The sequence below is a fragment of the Enhydra lutris genome, unplaced genomic scaffold (assembly GCF_002288905.1).
Source record: "Enhydra lutris kenyoni isolate GAN:26980312 unplaced genomic scaffold, ASM228890v2 scaffoldscaffold16, whole genome shotgun sequence".
In the NCBI taxonomy this organism is placed as follows: Eukaryota; Metazoa; Chordata; class Mammalia; order Carnivora; family Mustelidae; genus Enhydra; species Enhydra lutris.
In genome coordinates this window covers 28965209-28982460 of record NW_019154100.1, presented here as the reverse complement: position 1 = coordinate 28982460, position 17252 = coordinate 28965209, and the positions used below count along the sequence as shown (strand labels likewise).

Genomic DNA, 17252 nt, shown 5'->3' with positions numbered 1-17252 from the left:
GTGCCCCTTCGGATCACTACGTTTGTATCTTTAGGGTAAATACCCAGCAGTGCAATTGCTGGGTCATAGGGTAGTTCTATTTTCAACATTTTGAGGAACCTCCATGCTGTTTTCCAGAGTGGTTGAAGCATATTTTCCTGGGGTTGTTGCCACCCTTTTAGTCTTCATTGATTTTTTAATAAGTTATTTTTCCACGTCTAAGCAAAATCATCAATTTCACTGAGCTAACCGGTCAGACCTCCAAGTAGTCAAAGAAAAAATTCTCTAAAGGGAGTGCCCTTTGCAGTTTAACTGAGGCATCACAGCTGTCCAGGAAGGAAAGCGAGGAAACTGAGTGTTTCGGGGGAGCTGCCTGGTGTTTTCACTGCAAACCAGCTCCGTCCAGCCAGTCTTTCCCTTGTGCCTTGTTTTGTTACAATCCCAACTGAGAAGACAAGGGTAGCTAAAAGCTGCATTCATTTCTGTCTCCTCCTCTCTGTCTTTAGATCCTGTTGCTTAAAATACCAGCAAGCCTCAGGGAGAGATTTGCCCCAGACTGTCCCAGGGTTAGCTCGAAAGCTCTGCCTCCTGGGAAACTCCTCAGGCCAGGGCTGACGTGGGCAGCTGGTCACCCCCCCCCCCCCCCCCCCCCCAGGAAGATGTGGAGGAACTGTACACAGATCCTCCACAACTGACCAGCTCGTCAGGGCTTGGGCCTTGTCCTGGAACTTCTCTGACTACCAAGCTGAGTAGCATGTGCCCTTGGGCCTCAGAACCACCCACCCCTATGCTCCACCCACCTGGTTCTTTGGCTCCCTTCACTGGATCCTGGGTATCTCTCCCACTCACCCAGCCCTAAAGGCAACTGAGATATTCCTGTCAGGGCTGATGAGAGTAAATGTGACATTTAGATAAAAATAAAAGCTCTGGAATTCTTATATTTAATGCTGGCAGCCTTAAATGCCAGCTTTGAAATCACCTCCCTTGATCATTAATCTGATTTCTTTTCTTTCTTTCTTTCTTTTTTTTTTTTTTTTTGCATTTGACTTATGTGCCCTTTAGAAGTTAAAAACATGTTCCTTGCTTTAAGAAGATTTTCCGTGTGCCCCCAGAAGTAGGCCTTCTACGCGTCCCATGCGCAAAATTATGCAGTTCAGCCCCACACTGCCTAGTTCCAGAGAGTTAGAGCTCTTGTTTGTGATGAGTCTTGAATAACAAGGGGCACAGCTCAGGGACAGACTGCATTTCAATTCAGTCCAACGAACATGTACGCTAATGCTGTACAAATAGGCCCGTTTTTGCTGTAACCTGTGGATCTGCATCCCTGAAAGATAAAAAATTCCAATCAATTTCAAAATATACGGATGATCGTCAGGTAGCTCCAAGAGACACTCAGAAAGATGCGAGCTTCATTTAGTGGCCACGGAGTGGAAAACAACCAGATGCGCTTGTGTATTTGCTAGTTAATCAGCATCTTTTCATGGAATTCTAGAAGAGGAATTACTTTATAGATGATTATCTCCGCTAATCAGGCCTTTCTCGAATGGGGGAGGATTGAAGCCTTGTTTGCTGGTACAGATCATGTGTAATTGTTTCCATACTGTTGGCAAAACAGCTGTAGGAGTTTTGCATGGGCCATAAGTACCCAAGGTCTTTGAGGCAATTTCTTTGTATAAACAATGCAAATTTTTATTGCTAGAGTTGAGTTGAGTCTTTTAAAGAGGCTTTAAATCGAGCAGGAGTTTTCCCCTTTGGGTTTCTGCTTAGGAGAGCGGAGGTGGTGATGGTGATGGGGTAACATGAAAGATCCTGTGCTCCGGCAGCAGAGGCCCAGGGCTCTTTCATCTTGGGCTCAGTCCTGGCCCACTGCTGCTTGAGGATTTGGAGTGTGTAAAAGTCCTGGGCTGTTTAATTATGTGCAAGCCTTTTAAGAAGCCTGCACCAGGAAGGCAGAGATGGAAACATGTGCAGTGAAACATTTTATATCCAATTTGAGGATTCAACCAAAGGTCTTCACTTGAGCGAAACCAGAACTTCCAAGTAGATCAAAGGTAGCATGGAGCGGAGGAAAACCTCTTTGTTGGGAGTTGAGTAACAATGCCTTACAAGAATTAGTATCGTGTGAGTTGCATAAAAATAACCTGAGAAGAGTGGAAAACAAGGGAGAAAATGAATCAGATTTATACCACCTATGTTAACCAACTATATTCATGTTTTTTAAAGTGGCATCCCATATGTGTATGGGTTCATACGCCTATGTTCTACATGCGTGATTGTGGTATGTATTTGACTTTCAGCTTTCATACTTAACAGCATGCAAGAAGTATTTTCCACGTTGCTGCATGGTTCAGTGGAACATTTTAAATGGTTTTGCATGATCCCATAGGATTTCTGTTCCGTAGTTTATTTAACCCCTTCACTATGGAACTTTTGGACTGTGTTTCAGTTTTTCATTATAAGACCCAATGAATATGTCTATATATATTGGGGGGGCTTATTTTCATAAAATTCATTCCACAAACTGGAGTTATTGGGACAGAGAATTTTCAACATTTTCGAAACTTGTTGTTAAAAATGGATCATTGCTTTCCTGAAGAATAGTACCATTTTTACACTTCATTAGCATGGGCTGGTATCTGAATTCTTTCCCAAGCCAGCTGAATATTGCTTTATTGGTTTTGGAGAAAAGGCACGAGTTGCTTCAGAGTTGTTTCTTCTATACTATCCACCATCTTTGCAAAAAAATAAAAATTGTATTCTAGGAAGAAGAGACATTCCTCATTGTTGACAAGTGGCTATCGTGTCTAAGAAAAGGAGGCCTTATAAGGGGCATGGCAGACCCAGTTGCCTCCAACAAGGAACAAATCTGAGGCACCTGCTTCTCTCCATCTGCCTCCAAAAATTGTAGTTGCCACTATAAAAACCAGTGTTGGAAGGGAGAGTAGTATGGATTAGCAGCTCCTGAGAGAATGCCCAGCCCACCAGCTCGAAAGCCAAGTTAATGAAATGCAGTCTCCACGCAAATCCAATGGTATAGTGTTCCTGTTTCACTAAGAGGTAACCACAGTCCTCTTCTTGAACGTAGCTATACCTAGAAGTGATATCCCTGGATAATACAGTACAAATGCTTTTGTAACTGAGAGAAACCTTTATGCAGGTTCCTAGGAAGGTTCGAACTTCTGGAAGAATTGCAATGGCTGAGCCAAGGCTTGTGCTGATTTCAGATTGTTGGTGTGGCCAACTGGAGGAAAATGACCCCACTCACCTGCTGGGCTGGCCTCTCTGAGCACAGTATCAGAAAGCCTCCCATTACCTTTTCTCTCATGCACACACTGTCCATACCCAGATACACATGGTGGCTTCACCTGCTGAGTCCCACATTTGCCCACACCTTGATTTCGTTTCAGGTTCTGATCTACAATGGCCAGCTGGACATCATCGTGGCAGCTTCCCTGACAGAGCGCTCTCTGATGGCCATGAAGTGGAAGGGGTCCCAGAAATACAAGCAGGCAGCAAGAAAAGTTTGGAAGATCCTTAAATCCGATAGTGAAGTGGCTGGTTATGTGCGGCAGGTGGATGACTTCTCTCAGGTCTGGAGACACTTTGGGGCCTGTAGGTTTTGGGGGTGGGGGGGTGGTGGATGGTGGGGTTGAAACAAAAGCTTGAACACCAGGAAGGCTTGGCTAGCCCTACGCAGGGTCACACAACAGCCCAAGGGTGTCTTCTGTGGCCCTCCTCTCCACAGGGCAGAGTGCCTGAGTTCATTAAAGTACACAGTGATTCATGGGAACCAAAACAAAAGTTTAGATATTATTCAAGAGACAAGGTGACAATCAAAAAGGTAATACTCATCCCAAAAGACAAATCATTAATGAGAGAGTTAATCTATTTGGGAAAGAAGGGAGCTTGAACAAATGACATGAGTTAGATTCAGTGTAATCTCTCCTGGCAAATCTGTGCTCACATTGGGTCTCATGCATGAAGCCCCAGGACAAAATCTGTGCATCTGATGTCCCTAGTGTGACCTCCACTTCAGGGCTCAGATGTTGCTCCTGGCCATGCCTGTCCACTGTGCCTCCAGTCTACAGGTCTCAGTCCCTCAAGGGTCTTCAGGGCTTGTTGGTGACTACGTGATGATTACACTGTTTACCTCCGGAAAGTTCTTGGAGAAATTGAGAATGCTTTTGCATAGTTAGTCAAGAGGAGAGATTTAAGTCTTCTGGACCTGGATTTTTTTTTTCCTGCAATTTTTTATTGGAGGAGACATTGGGAACTCAGTTCTGTAGTTTTGAGTATTTGGAATTACAGCTTTCCAAATGCTCGAGCTTTTCATTAGGCAAATCCATGCTCCAAATAACAATTGATCTCAGGGGCATGCTACCTTGAAAGTACTTTGCTTTGGCAAAATAAATGGGAGTTCACAACAAATTCCTTAAAGGTCACTGAGTTGTGATACGCGTTACTCACTTATGTTAGAAGAAATGATGGATCAAGCAGAAATTATGGGTAGTCTAATGTATAAAGGGACCCTTCCATCCCCCCCAACCCCACCCATCATTCTAACCATGTAATAACATATACAAAATTTAAATATTGTGCAACATTAACTATCTTGGACAAAGGAAACAGTTGAGAGACATAGTTCTGGGCTCAAGTAAAGGGAAACTCTATGTTGGAAAACTTATAACGTTATAGTTTCTAAATTGAGATAAATTGTACCAACGAATTAAAAACTGGTGCCACAGCAAACTAAATGAGTCAGAGCAGAAACAGTTCTGGCAGGACACATGTGAGGTTTGAAAATAAGGCTGGGGCAGGATGGAGATAGGAGTGTCTCTTGAACTGCAGAGAGATCTGGAGAGGAGATGGTGAGTGCTATGTCCACCCTGGGTCTTCTGTAAACGACCCAAGCAGTCTTGGATTGGGTATCGACTTGGGAATCACAATAACTGGTTAACTCTAAAGACTGATTCCAAATGATTGAAATTCCTGGACAAATGGAGCCTCTTCATTTGCAGAAGATATCCTGGACTTCATTTTTGGTATTTATTTGTCTGTTTTTAAGTAACACAAGTTATATATATATACACACACATATAGAGAGAGAACAGAGAACATATATGTGTATATATAGAGAGAGAGAGAATATATATACACATACATATATAAAGAAGAGAGAACATATATGTATTTGTTCTCTGTTCATTATTAAATATATTGATTAATATAAAATATATATTGTATATATAATATATATTTAATATGATTTTTCTATTCTACTTTTACATCCATTTTTACTTTATTTATTTTGTCATTAAATGCATATAGCCATAGAAGTTATACTTTCCTTGCAAATTAAAACAACATTATTCTCAGGAAGTATCCCATTTTTAGTCTAGTAATGTTTCTTGTCCTAAAGTCTGTTTTGTTGATAGTATTCTAACAATGCCAACTTCCTTTTTTTTTTTTTTTTAAGATTTTATTTATTTATTTGACAGACAAAGATCACAAGTAGACACAGAGGCAGGCAGAGAGAGAGGGGGAAGCAAGCTCCCTGTTGAGCAGAGAGCCCGATGTGGGGCTTGATCCCAGGACCCTGAGATCATGACCTGAGCTGAAGGCAGAGGCTTAACCCACTGAGCCACCCAGGCGCCCGCCAACTTCCTTTTTGATTAATGTTTCCCTGGGACATCTTTTTCAACTCTTCGTTTTCAATTTTTCTGTATCCTTATATAGAAAGATGTGTCTCTCTTAAGCAGCATTTAATTGGGTTTTGTGTATCTTTAATAGAGCCTGACAATATTTTTTTAAAATGGAATAGTCCGTTTACATTTAGTGTAATTACTGGTATATTGTGTTTAAATCTACTGCTTTACTATTTGTTTCTTACTCATCTTACTTTTTTGTATTTCTCTTTTCTTTATTGCATCTTTTGTATTACTCAAGTGTTTTATATCATTTTTGGGTTTTATTCCCTCTGGAAACCTGTTAGGCTATACACTCTTTTAATCTTGTTTAATGATTATACTCAAGGGTAAATTATAAATTCTGGACTTAATCCTAGTATAAATTAGAATTTTACCACTTTCCACATAAATGCAAGAACCTTAGATGTTCCTTACCAACTCTCCTCGTTTTATGTTATCATTAAAAATAAAACAAGGGGGACGCCTGGGTGGCTCAGTTGGTTGGACAACTGCCTTCGGCTCAGGTCATGATCCCGGGGTCCCGGGATCAAGTCCCACATTGGGCTCCCAGCTCCATGGGGAGTCTGCTTCTCCCTCTGACCTTCTCCTCGCTCATGCTCTCTCTCACTGTCTCTCTCTCAAATAAATAAATAAAATCTTTAAAAAAACAAAACAAAACAAAAATAGGGGCGCCTGGTGGCTCAGTGGGTTAAGCCTCTGCCTTCAGCTCAGGTCATGATCTCAGGGTCCTGGGATCGAGCCCCGCATTGGGCTTTCTGCTCAGCGGGGAGCCTGCTTCCCCCTCTCCCTCTACCTGCCTCTCTGCCTACTTGTGATCTCTCTCTCTTTGTCAAATAAATAAATAAAATCTTTAAAAAAAAAATCTACACACTCTTTGAACACCACACAATGTTACCTACATCATGTTACACAGCCAGTATCATTGTGACTTACCCATAAACTGATCCATTCGATCCCCCTTCAGCCTCCTTCCCATTTCCATGCTTCCGACTGGAATTATTTTTCTTTGCTTAAAAAAAAATCCCTTTATTATTTATTTTAGTAAAGTTGTGTTGGCAACAGTTTCTGTTTTTGTTTGTCTGAAAATGTCTTTGTGTTGCCTTTAGTTGAGAAGTACATTTTTCGTGGAATTGAAGTTTAGCTGGGCAGTTATTGTCTTTTCAGTTTTCTGTCTTTGATTCAGGTCATGATCCCAGGGTCCTGGGATGGAGCACCGTGTCAGGCTCCCTGCTCAGCGGGGAGCCTGCTTCTCCCTCTTCTCCCGGCTTGTGCGCTCTTTAACTCTGTTCCCTGCACCGCCTCAAATAATATCTTAAAAGAAAGAAAAAAGAACAGCAGTCTGTGATACCCTTATAGGATTATTGAGGGAATTCAACAAGTTAATTAGCAGAGAACAGTTCCTCATCATAGTAAACGTTTGTTATTATTACCCTGAAGTGTGTATAAAAATAGATATAATAAAAGGAAAATTATAAATCATCAAGATCAGGGAAAATTATTAAAAATCAAGCCTTCAGGGAAGTTTAAGTATTAATACTTAGGCTATTAAGGCTAATATAAGATTATTAGGAGGCTATTAGCATGAATGCTGAGCTGCCAGGAGCAATGGACATGTCACTTGTCCCCTGTCTGCTGCACAGCTTTATGATGACAATACCACCAGACACGTGAGCATATCCTCTGGGTTCTCGATGGCTGTGTCTGCCGCCTGTCACTTTATGTCCCCCAGACCAGCCTTGCGAAGCACTCCAGTGCCCCGCACCGCACCTGTATCCCGCTGGGCTCGGTGCATGGAACCTCTAGCTGGGGAGGCTGGGCCGTGGCTGCAGGGACGGCACGCGCTACCAAGGTGGGGAGAAGGGATTGGCTGCCACCCCAAAACTTGGGACAAAGACCACACTAGCCTGCTATCTCTTCTTGTGAATGCAAAACACACTGAGAGATGAGATGGCCCTCGACCGGCTGCCAAAAAATGGTAACAAAAGCAGCAAGGCCCACATGTGTTTGTGATGGGGAGTGTTTTACCACACGCCAAGGGATCTGCGTTTTATGTAGGTGATATTAAAATGTTGGCAGAGCTCCTGCCCACTTACGCCTCAACGTAGGCACAGGGGTGGCGTGTGGTGATGGGGAATTATGGAGGAAAAAGAGCACCGGTGCTAAGAAAGGCATTCTCTGTGTGCCCTGGATTGAGAATCCTGTCCAAAGGTCAAGCGTCTGATAACGAAAAAAGCGGACCTTAGCCACGAACTTGCCTTTCGGCATTGGGCACACAAAACAGAAGCATGTGAATGTGTCTGCCAAAAAAAGAAAGTTCACTCTCTGCCAAACTCCACGGCTCTTAATGTAAAAATTGAAACCAGTATAGACCCGTCTCCGAGTGGTTACCTAAAGTGTCCATTCAAAAGAATGACAGCTGTCCCTGGGGAGCAACAGGGTAGAGAGAGGGAGCCTTTCTCTCCACATGTTCCCTGTCAGCCGATGCCTTGGGAAAACCCAAAGGCAGCTCCAGCCCGTCTGTAGAGATCCGGTGAAGGAGGGCTGCGTGTTGCCTCTTGCTGGTTCTGGCCTAGGAGGCCACGTGCCTTTGGGATCTCTACCATTCTAAGTATTAGACACTGCCTTACTACGTCACCCAGGGAAGTGGCCTTTGCTCCGTTTGTTCATCTATAAAATGCAGGGTTTGGACTGAGTTATCTATAAGATATCTAAGAAAGATCTGAAATATCTATTTTTCATTAATGCCCAGAAGGTCTCAGTTAGCAAGCAAGATCGAACAGCTTAGTGACTTTCTGCATAGTGGAGTGTGTGTGTGTGTGTGTGTGTGTTGACTTAATAGCGTTATGGTGCAGATCCAAGTTCTCATCCTCTTCCTCCTTGGCCGGTGATAACCCAGGGTCAACACTGTCAGGACCAACCTGCTCCTCCTTTTGGGGTCTTTCTCTATCCTTCTCTGAAAGTCAGTCACTGTTCGTCATCTGTTCATCAAAACAGTCATCTGTTTTGATGGTGCCACTGCTGTTAAAATGCAAGATATTTTGTTTTTAATATCATTGAATAGTTATTTCAACTCTAAGGAAGTTTTGACTCCATACTTAGAAATATAAAATTTTACTCAGAATCACACTGATGAATTTCTTTAAGAACATCTTTCTAAAATAAACTTGGTGAAGTTAACTTTTCTGAAGAAAGCACTGAAGCCATTTCAAACTTTTCCATCTTTATTTCACTGAAAATAATTTCTTGAGGACTAATTATTTTCCATGTACACATGGAAAGAAAGGTTTGAGTCACTGGGTCAGTTTTCATTCTTATCAAATCTTACCGGGCGTCGTTTCTGCTTACATAATTTTTGCAGAATTTCCAAGTCTATTTTTCCTGATTGCAGTTTGAGTCATTGTTTTTTTATGTGTTTGTTATCAATATCAATTCAGTTTCTTTAGAAATTACAGGATGGATTATCTCAGCTAGGTAGGATTTTACAGCTGGAACAAATTTTAGATCTCATTTTCCAGGGTGGGAAAAGTGAAGCCCGGAGGTTCAGTGACTATCCCAAAGTCTCCTGCCCGTTTCAGGACTGAGCTACGAGTAGATTCCAAACTCCTGGCTTCTAACCCATTGTTTCTCGGTTTCGCAAGGGTGCACAGCTCTGCAGTGAGGCCCTGGCAGATGCAAGGTGGTGCAGCGGAAACTGGAGCCTGTACACATCCCTGCCATCATTCAGGCAGGCCTGAGAGATCACGCATTTCACATTGAACGTTAGCTGTGAAGTCACATGCGTGTGCCCACTCCTTATAGACAGAGCATCAGGGTTTTTTTTAAGGTACTAGAGCTTAGTAGGTTAGGTGAGGAGGCCAGGTTTGTCCAAAGAAGTTATGGCTTTGTCTGGGGATTTCTGATATTAATAAAAGAGCAGATGCTGAAATTAACTAAAATGAACAGAGGAAACACGGTGAGCCATGTGTCATAATGGGAGCCTGAAGAGCAGAGCACCAGCAGAGTGCACAGACTGCTGGTTTCCAGTCTGGAGCCAGGAGAGAGACTGGGAAGGGTCGTGGGCCGTCGATGGTAGGCAAAGGGTGTGTGCTCCATTGCGTAAACAGTGGGAGGCAGGCTGAATGTTTTTTTTTCCCCAATTTTTTTTATTGTAAAATACATGTAACATGAAAATTATCATCCTAACCATTTTATAAATTTAGTTAATTAACTAATTAATTTTTTTAAGTAGGCCACACGCCCAAAGTGGAGCTTGAACTCCCAAGCCTGAGATCAAGAGTAGAATGTCCTACCGACTGAACAGCCAGGCGCCCCTCGCCATAACCATTTCAAAGTGTGTCATTCAGTGGCATTAAATACATCCATAATACTGGGGCGCCATCACCACCATCCGTCTCCATAGCTCTGTTCATCTCCTAAACTGAACCTATGGCCATTGACCACTAGCAGTGTTCCCCCGCCCCAGTCCCTAGCAACCGCTGTTCTACTCATTCTGTTTTCTATCTCTATGGATTTGACTGCTCTAAGTGTCTTGGATAGATGGAAGCATACAGTGTCACCATGGAACATGTCTGTGCACCTTTTTGAAGCTGGTCTTTTGGAGGTTTAAAATGGCAGCGGTAGGATGAATTCAGGGTGGAGAGAGGTCAAGGAAGGGGATCCCGGGGAATAGGGAGTCCCAGTAGGAGCTTTCTCAGAAGGAGGTTCTCCACCTAAATCCTGAGTCCACCTTCACGATGCTCATCTCTGAGCTCCTGGAATAGAGGTTGGGGGGATAAGCTTTGGAATGCCCAAGCTATGAGGACCGATTGCTATTTGAGAACTGGTGGTTACTGTGGAGGCACACTGACTTAAAAACTAAGTATCCGCAGGGAGAGCCTGGCATGCTGGTGTCATACAGCACTCTCCGTGGGCAGCCACAGGAAGCCTCTCCAGCCTCCTCCTGAAGCACAATCCCTGAGCCATGATTCCACCTTGACCCTGACCTGGGATTAGCTTGTGGGGCCTTCAGGCTGGTGGTCTGCCACACTCTCCTCAAGGGCTTCTCCCTGAGGTTCCAACAGGAACAAGACCTTCCGCAAGTGGTTATGTACAGAGAAACCAAAGGCAAGGAACCCCCCACCCTCCGAGCTTCACTGTTTTGAAGAGTTGTGACCAGGAGAAAGCAGCCTGGTCCGGAGTGTAGACTCGAGCTAGACACACCGATATGAATTTCAGTTTTGGCTGTGGGCTGCTCCTGGTTCTGTAAACCCTGGGCGAGGAGGGTGTTGGGAAGGCCAGTGCTAATGGGGGCTATACCAGTTCTTCAGCATTTGTCAGCCCTCAGGCCTGCCACACACTTTTTCTCCATGGTTATGGAACACTAATAGTGCCCCTGTAAATTATGTGAATATACTTCCTAATTTATAAATGAGCAAAGAGAAGTTTCGCCTGAACTCCTTGCTTTAGACTTCAAATAGTCATCATACCTGAGATTTGACAACACAAATCTCGATCTTTCCCTTGAGCCATGGTGCCTCTCAGTACCTATGAGGACAGTGGGGTGGGAAGGGATAGGATACTCTCATTGGCCAGACTGGGCTACATGTGTGCCCTGGGCTGTGTGTGGTGCTGGTGACAGAGGTGGGTGTGGCCGGTACATTTGGCAGCACATCCAGTCCACACAGAAAAGACTGTTTCCTAAAGGAAAGCAGAGTGCTTTCAAGAGGGAGGAGGACAGGGAAAGCGTGGTGTGCAGACAGAAAGCAGTAACAGCCCCAGCTTCCTAAATGTGCTTTCCTAAAAGTAACATTCACTTTGTTTTGTTTCTCTGACTCCACACAAGAAAATAGAGAAAGGAATAACCACAGTCCTCAGTGGACAAAGGAAGGTCAGGCTGAGATTTGAATGTTTCCACCGATAATCCACAGAGGGAATGACAAAGAGCTGGCCACCTGCCTCTCTTGGATTTCCTGTTTTGTTTTTTTGTTTTTTTTTTGTTTTGTTTTTTTTTAGAATTTTAAACAGCTTAGGGAGCATTCTGAACTATTTCTGAAGGAACTAACAGTTCCAAAAAGGTCTTCATCGAGTCCTTGGTTGCACTGGCAAAATCAGAGTAAGCAAAGAGCAACAAATGTGATTTTTGCATTCGCCTAGTGAGATGAATTTAAAACAATATTTAATGCAGGAAAGTAACTGTTAAACAGATTTGAGATGATGATCCCCAAATGCACCTGATTCCCTGGGGAAATGTTTTGGCTTTGTTACAGAGATTGTTACACTGAATCGTCACCTCTCTTCCAGCTCTGTTGCTTTCTACGAAGAGAGATGTCCTGATTCATAGCTTCTTTGTCTCCATCACCTAGATCTGGGGATAATTCTGTCTGTGCATGGGAATTGGGCTGTGAGCAGAAAGCCAGAATATAGCAGTCACATCATCATCATCATCATAAAGATGACTTCTCTATCATCAGAGAGCTCCATGGTAGTCACAGACTGAGTTCTCCAGAAGCAGGATCAGGTCAAGTTTGGGGTGCAAGGTGTTTATTAGGGATCAACATGTGTGAATAGACTGGGGAAGAAACAGAATAGACAGAAGAGGGAATCAAACGGTGAGGCAGGCCTGAAAAAGCTCGGCCAACCCAGCAGAGAACTCTGGAGAAAGTCTTCTTCCATCAGCATCCCACATTGAGCCAAAATGTCCAGCCCTTTAAGTGCCCCCTCATTCAGTCATCACATGCAGGCTGCCCCAAGAAGGGCATCATCTTGGGGAAAGGCTGCTCTCTGTAGCTGAGGCAGCCCCTGGAGCTCCTGATAGCTGGAGCCTGGACAAGAAGTCCATCCTTGAAGGGGGATCTGATGGTACCTCTCTGTCTACCATAAAGGCCACCCAGATAATGTAGTTGCGAGCTCTCAGGGTTGGCGTAGTAGGGGGTGACAGCAGGGGCTGGTGGTTTGCCTAAGACCACATAAGGTATCGCTCGCTCTTGCTGGCGTAATGTAAGCTTCCCCCTAAGCTCTCAGTGAAATTATGTCTTCTGTCCGCATTAGAAAGATGGATCCAGCCTTGCTTTTCAATTCATATCAAGATTCCAAGACGGAAACAGCAGAGTTTTCAGGAAAAAGAATGAAGAATTATCAGTAAACATTTCCCCCTTTCAGTTATGTATTAACAGAATAATAATAGATCACTCCAAAACTCAGTGGCTTGACACAATAACAGTTTATTATTTCTCATCATTATGTGGGTGGAATGGGCTCAGCTCAGTGATTGTTCTGACTCACATGAGCTACACGAAGGCCATCCATGCAGCTGCATTCTGTGGGGAATATGGCAAAAGCTAGGACATCCAAGGTGGCCTTCTCTTCTCCAGTGCTCTCTCCATATGGCCGCAAACCATTCAGTGTCTTGGTCTGGGCTATGAAGCATGGCAGCTGGTCTCCCAAATTAAGAAGCAAAAGATGTCAGTCCTTTTAAGACCCAGGTTCAAAAGTCCCAGAATATTATTTCCATTGCATTCTTTTGGTCAAAGCCAATCACAGAGGAAGTTCAGATTCCTCTTAATGGGAAGAATGGCAAAGAATTTGGTACCATTGTTAAACTTGCTACATTTTCCTAAAACAGTGTATCTATCTCCAAATATTCTAACTTTATTTGTCTGAGATAGGACCTAAGCATTAGGATATAAGCTTGTTAGGCAATTCTAATATGTATCCTGTTTGGAGGAACCCAAAGTTGTGATGTCTTTTGCCCCTCTGTTGATGCCAAAATGGCTTTGGCTTCTAGGAACCCCATGTGGCTTATGTTTGGATAAACTTTCATTCTGATCCCTAAAGGCTGCTCTAAATCCTGACCTATTTTACTTCCTCCCAGGCCAACCAGAAACTTGAGAACATAGTTTCACTCTTAACAAACCAGCCATTGATCTGAAACATCACTTTTAGAAAAGTGTCCTCTAGTCAATAGTATCTACTGGTGGGGCTCTTATTCTGTGAAATCCTCAGCCAAAACCTTAAGCTAAATCTTAGACCTCAGTCTCTGCTGTGCATTGTAGGTTTACAAGTGGTCTTTGTTCTCTTGAAACACTGATAGACCATTGGTAATGTAGACTCATAGAAAAACGCTTGTTATTTACTCAAAAGATGAGCTCCCTTTTCCCAGCTGACTTCTGTGCTGTACTGAAATAATATGGTCCTCCCGGGCAAAGTCTTTAGATAGTAATGTGTCTTATGCTACTTTTCAGAAGTGATACAGCTAGATCCAGGAAGGTCTGCTATAAATATCATCCAGATCCATTCTCAGCGAAGACGGTGTCCACAAGCCATTTGAATTTGTTTCTGGACATCAATTAATTGATTAAATATTATGATAGATTGATATAACTAATATCATGTCAGCAAAAAAAAAAATGCAACTATTTTACTGAAGAGTAACCTTAGTATTTTCATTAGGTGATTGTTGGGTTCTTAAAAAAGGGTTCTTAACCTAGGGCAAGGGTCTGTGGCTAGTATTCAGGGGGTCAGTGAACTTCGGGGGAAAATGCATTTTATTTTCACTAACCTCAAACTTAAATAGCTTTTCCTTCCATTATGAATTTTGAAATTTAGCATTTCCTCCCATTATGAATGTAGGCCACAAACCACAGCTGCCTTAACAGTATCTTTGACTCTGTCACCAATAGAAAGCAGAAATACTTTGATATCAAATACAAATGCTGTTGCAAATACCTTGAAACAGCATCACCATCACTGTTACTTTGAAATTACAGTAGTTCTCAAACCCACTGGTTGTTCTTATTGAATGTGGGCATAGAGAAGTACATATATTGTTATATCAGAACTTTATTTTTTATGACTTTGTTAATTTCAATATAATGGGTTCATTTGTAATCTGTAATATGTATATGTAAATATATAAAATGTATTTTAAAACATTTTTCTGAGAAGTATCCATAGGCTGCAGAAGACGCCTTAGGGGTCCACAGCACCAAAAAGACCAAAAGCCCGTGCATTAGACAATTTGAATTATTGAAAATAATTTCTAGATCCTCCCCAACCCAAACCATAGACCGCCTTTAGCCTTTGGGGACCCCAGATTGAAAAGTTACGAATTTAGCTATCAAGTAGACTTGAATTTTATCTCTAGTCTTATTACCTTGGCAATTCTAGCTCCTCCTCTCACCATCCTCAAGCAACAAGAGTATTGAGATTAAAAGACGGGATACCGTGCCAGCCCTGCTCCAGCACTCGCTAGCTGTGTGACCTTGGGGAAGATACTTGACTTCTCCAAGAGGTTCTGCATCCGTGAAATGGGGATAACATTAATACCTATCTCTCTCATGAAGGGATTAATTACTAGGATTCATTGAGGTTATGGGTATCCGTGTATTACTTGACATTCAACCCGGCACCTAGTAAGCGTGGAAGAAATATTTATTGCTTCTGCCTCTCCTAGCATTCATCTGTTTCTATAGCACAAGATGCTCTCCTCCTGTCTAATAGGATCCTTAATAGATACTATGTTTTTAGGCCTCAACTAAATATTATTTATCAGAAAGGCCTAGAACTACAGCAGTTGTTTCCAGTTGTAACTTCATAACAAAGAAACTGTCTTGGTGAGAGGCAGAGGAAACAGAGAGCAAGGGGACATGTTCCACATTTTGCTACATGGCGGTCTAATAATAGTAAATAAAAGTGGCTACATTGAGTAATGAGATGTTTCTAAAGCATCAAGTCCCTTCTGGTTGAACAGTCATCTGAAACATCCCTGTTGACAATAAATGAAGCATCCAGCCCTTTTGTTTTTGTCTTTTTTTTTTTTTTCCATTTACACTGAGCTTCTAACATATGGAAACAGGGAAGAAGAGGAATATAGGAGTTGAGAGTTAGAGAGTAAAAAACTGTGCAGCAAAACAGAAACCCCAGTTGTTTGCCGAACTTTCTGCTCTTCTGCTGTCCAGCATGGAGATGTGGGTGTTTATTTTTGTTCCTAATATTTATTTTCTTATGCAGCAGTCAGAGTCCCAAGGTTTAGATTCTGGCACTAGCCCTGTCTTCCTAGAGCTGCTTGCCAGAGGGGGGACTTCCCATTTTTGCTTTTGTTTCCCTTTAATTGCTTCTCTGTATCCTCCCCACTTACTGTTTTAGACACATGGCCCATCTCATCAGCTCTGTGTTAGAAGAAAAGAGCCTGACAGAGAACATGTTACATTTTTTAAAGATTCATTTTTGTGAGTTTGGCAGCAACTATAGGAGGTTTCTCTCTCTCTCTCTCTCTTTTTTTTTTTTTAGTTAAAAATTGAATAACCAAAAAGTAAGTATAATACTTGTATGAGATAAAACAAATAATGATAAATGAACCCCTTTGTACTTAACAGCCAGTTTAAGAAGTGCCGCATGACCAAGAGCTTGTCCTTGCCCATCCCACCCCTTTCTCTCATTGCCCCTGGAGGTGAACCACTGAACTGGATTTTGTTTTTATCATCCTTTTTTTTTTCTTAAGTAATAGTTTTACAGATATACATCTATATAAATATTTTACTTCTCGTGTAATTTTCTATAAAAGGAATTATTCTGTATGGATTTTGTAATAACATGCTTTTGCTACTGAGTGATGTTGAGATTTCATCCATGCTGATGGGTTCAGTTGTGCTGTTTCCTTTTTTATTGCCATATAGTATTCCACTGCTTGATTCCGTCCCTCAGCCATTCCACCGCTGCTGGACATGTGGGTTGTTGCCAGTGTTTTGCTACCACAAATATTGCTTTTGTGAACATTCTTGCTCTCCTTGTACCTATGTCCAAGAGTTTGTCTAAGAATCATGCCTAGAAGTGGGACTGATGAGTTCATAGGGTTTGAGCATCTTCAGCTCCATCAGATCATGCCCAACTGTTTTCAAAACTGATTATAACCTTGCCAGTCACGTTTAAGAGATCAGATTATTTCACTCTCTCACCAACTCTAGGACTTGTCTCTAGACTTTTTTCCCCGTGGAAAGGTGAAATTGAAGGGGAGGCTTAATGTCCTTTCCCATGTCTGCCATTCATGATTTGTCTTCTTTCCCTTTTGCTGTATTTCCCATCTTCTCTGGCTAGCATCAAACGGAAAGACTGTAGCTTCCACACACGGTGAACAGGTGGGATGGACATGTCATGTCTAAGTCTTAGCACTGATTTGGTTAGGCAGATGCGTTTTTCTTTCTGGATGCCCTGTGCTGAGGTTGGCTATCAAAATATCCGGCTTAGGGGCACCTGTGCGGCTCAGTCTGTTAAATGTCTGCCTTTGGCTCAGGTCATGATCCCAGGGTCATGTCCATGTTGGGATCCCCACTCAGTTGGAATCTGCTTCTTCCTTTGCCTCTGCCCGCTCCTGCTCTCTATATCTATGTCTCAGTCTCTCCTGTTTCTCTAAATAAATAAATAAATAAAATATTTTTTTAAAATATCCAGCTGAAAAAAAACAGGGAATTTAGTCCTCAGCACCTTTTCAGTTCAACTCACCAACAGTGGTTCAGCATAAAGAAGCAACTACTAAAACAGATCTCAGTTTATGCCTTGGATTTGCAGTCAAGCCCTAGACCATTGGGAGGA

The 17252-nt window shown here is 42.5% G+C and overlaps 1 protein-coding gene across 2 annotated transcripts in view; it reads left to right on the top strand.

The window, feature by feature from the left end:
* LOC111147346 (carboxypeptidase, vitellogenic like) overlaps positions 1–17252 on the top strand; it is a 127604-nt gene that overhangs the window by 97469 nt on the left and 12883 nt on the right. For both annotated transcript variants that reach the window (XM_022503346.1, XM_022503347.1), the window contains exon 12: positions 3387–3569. In XM_022503346.1, the coding sequence (XP_022359054.1) occupies positions 3387–3569 (183 nt within the window). The remainder of the gene's footprint in view (positions 1–3386; positions 3570–17252) is intronic.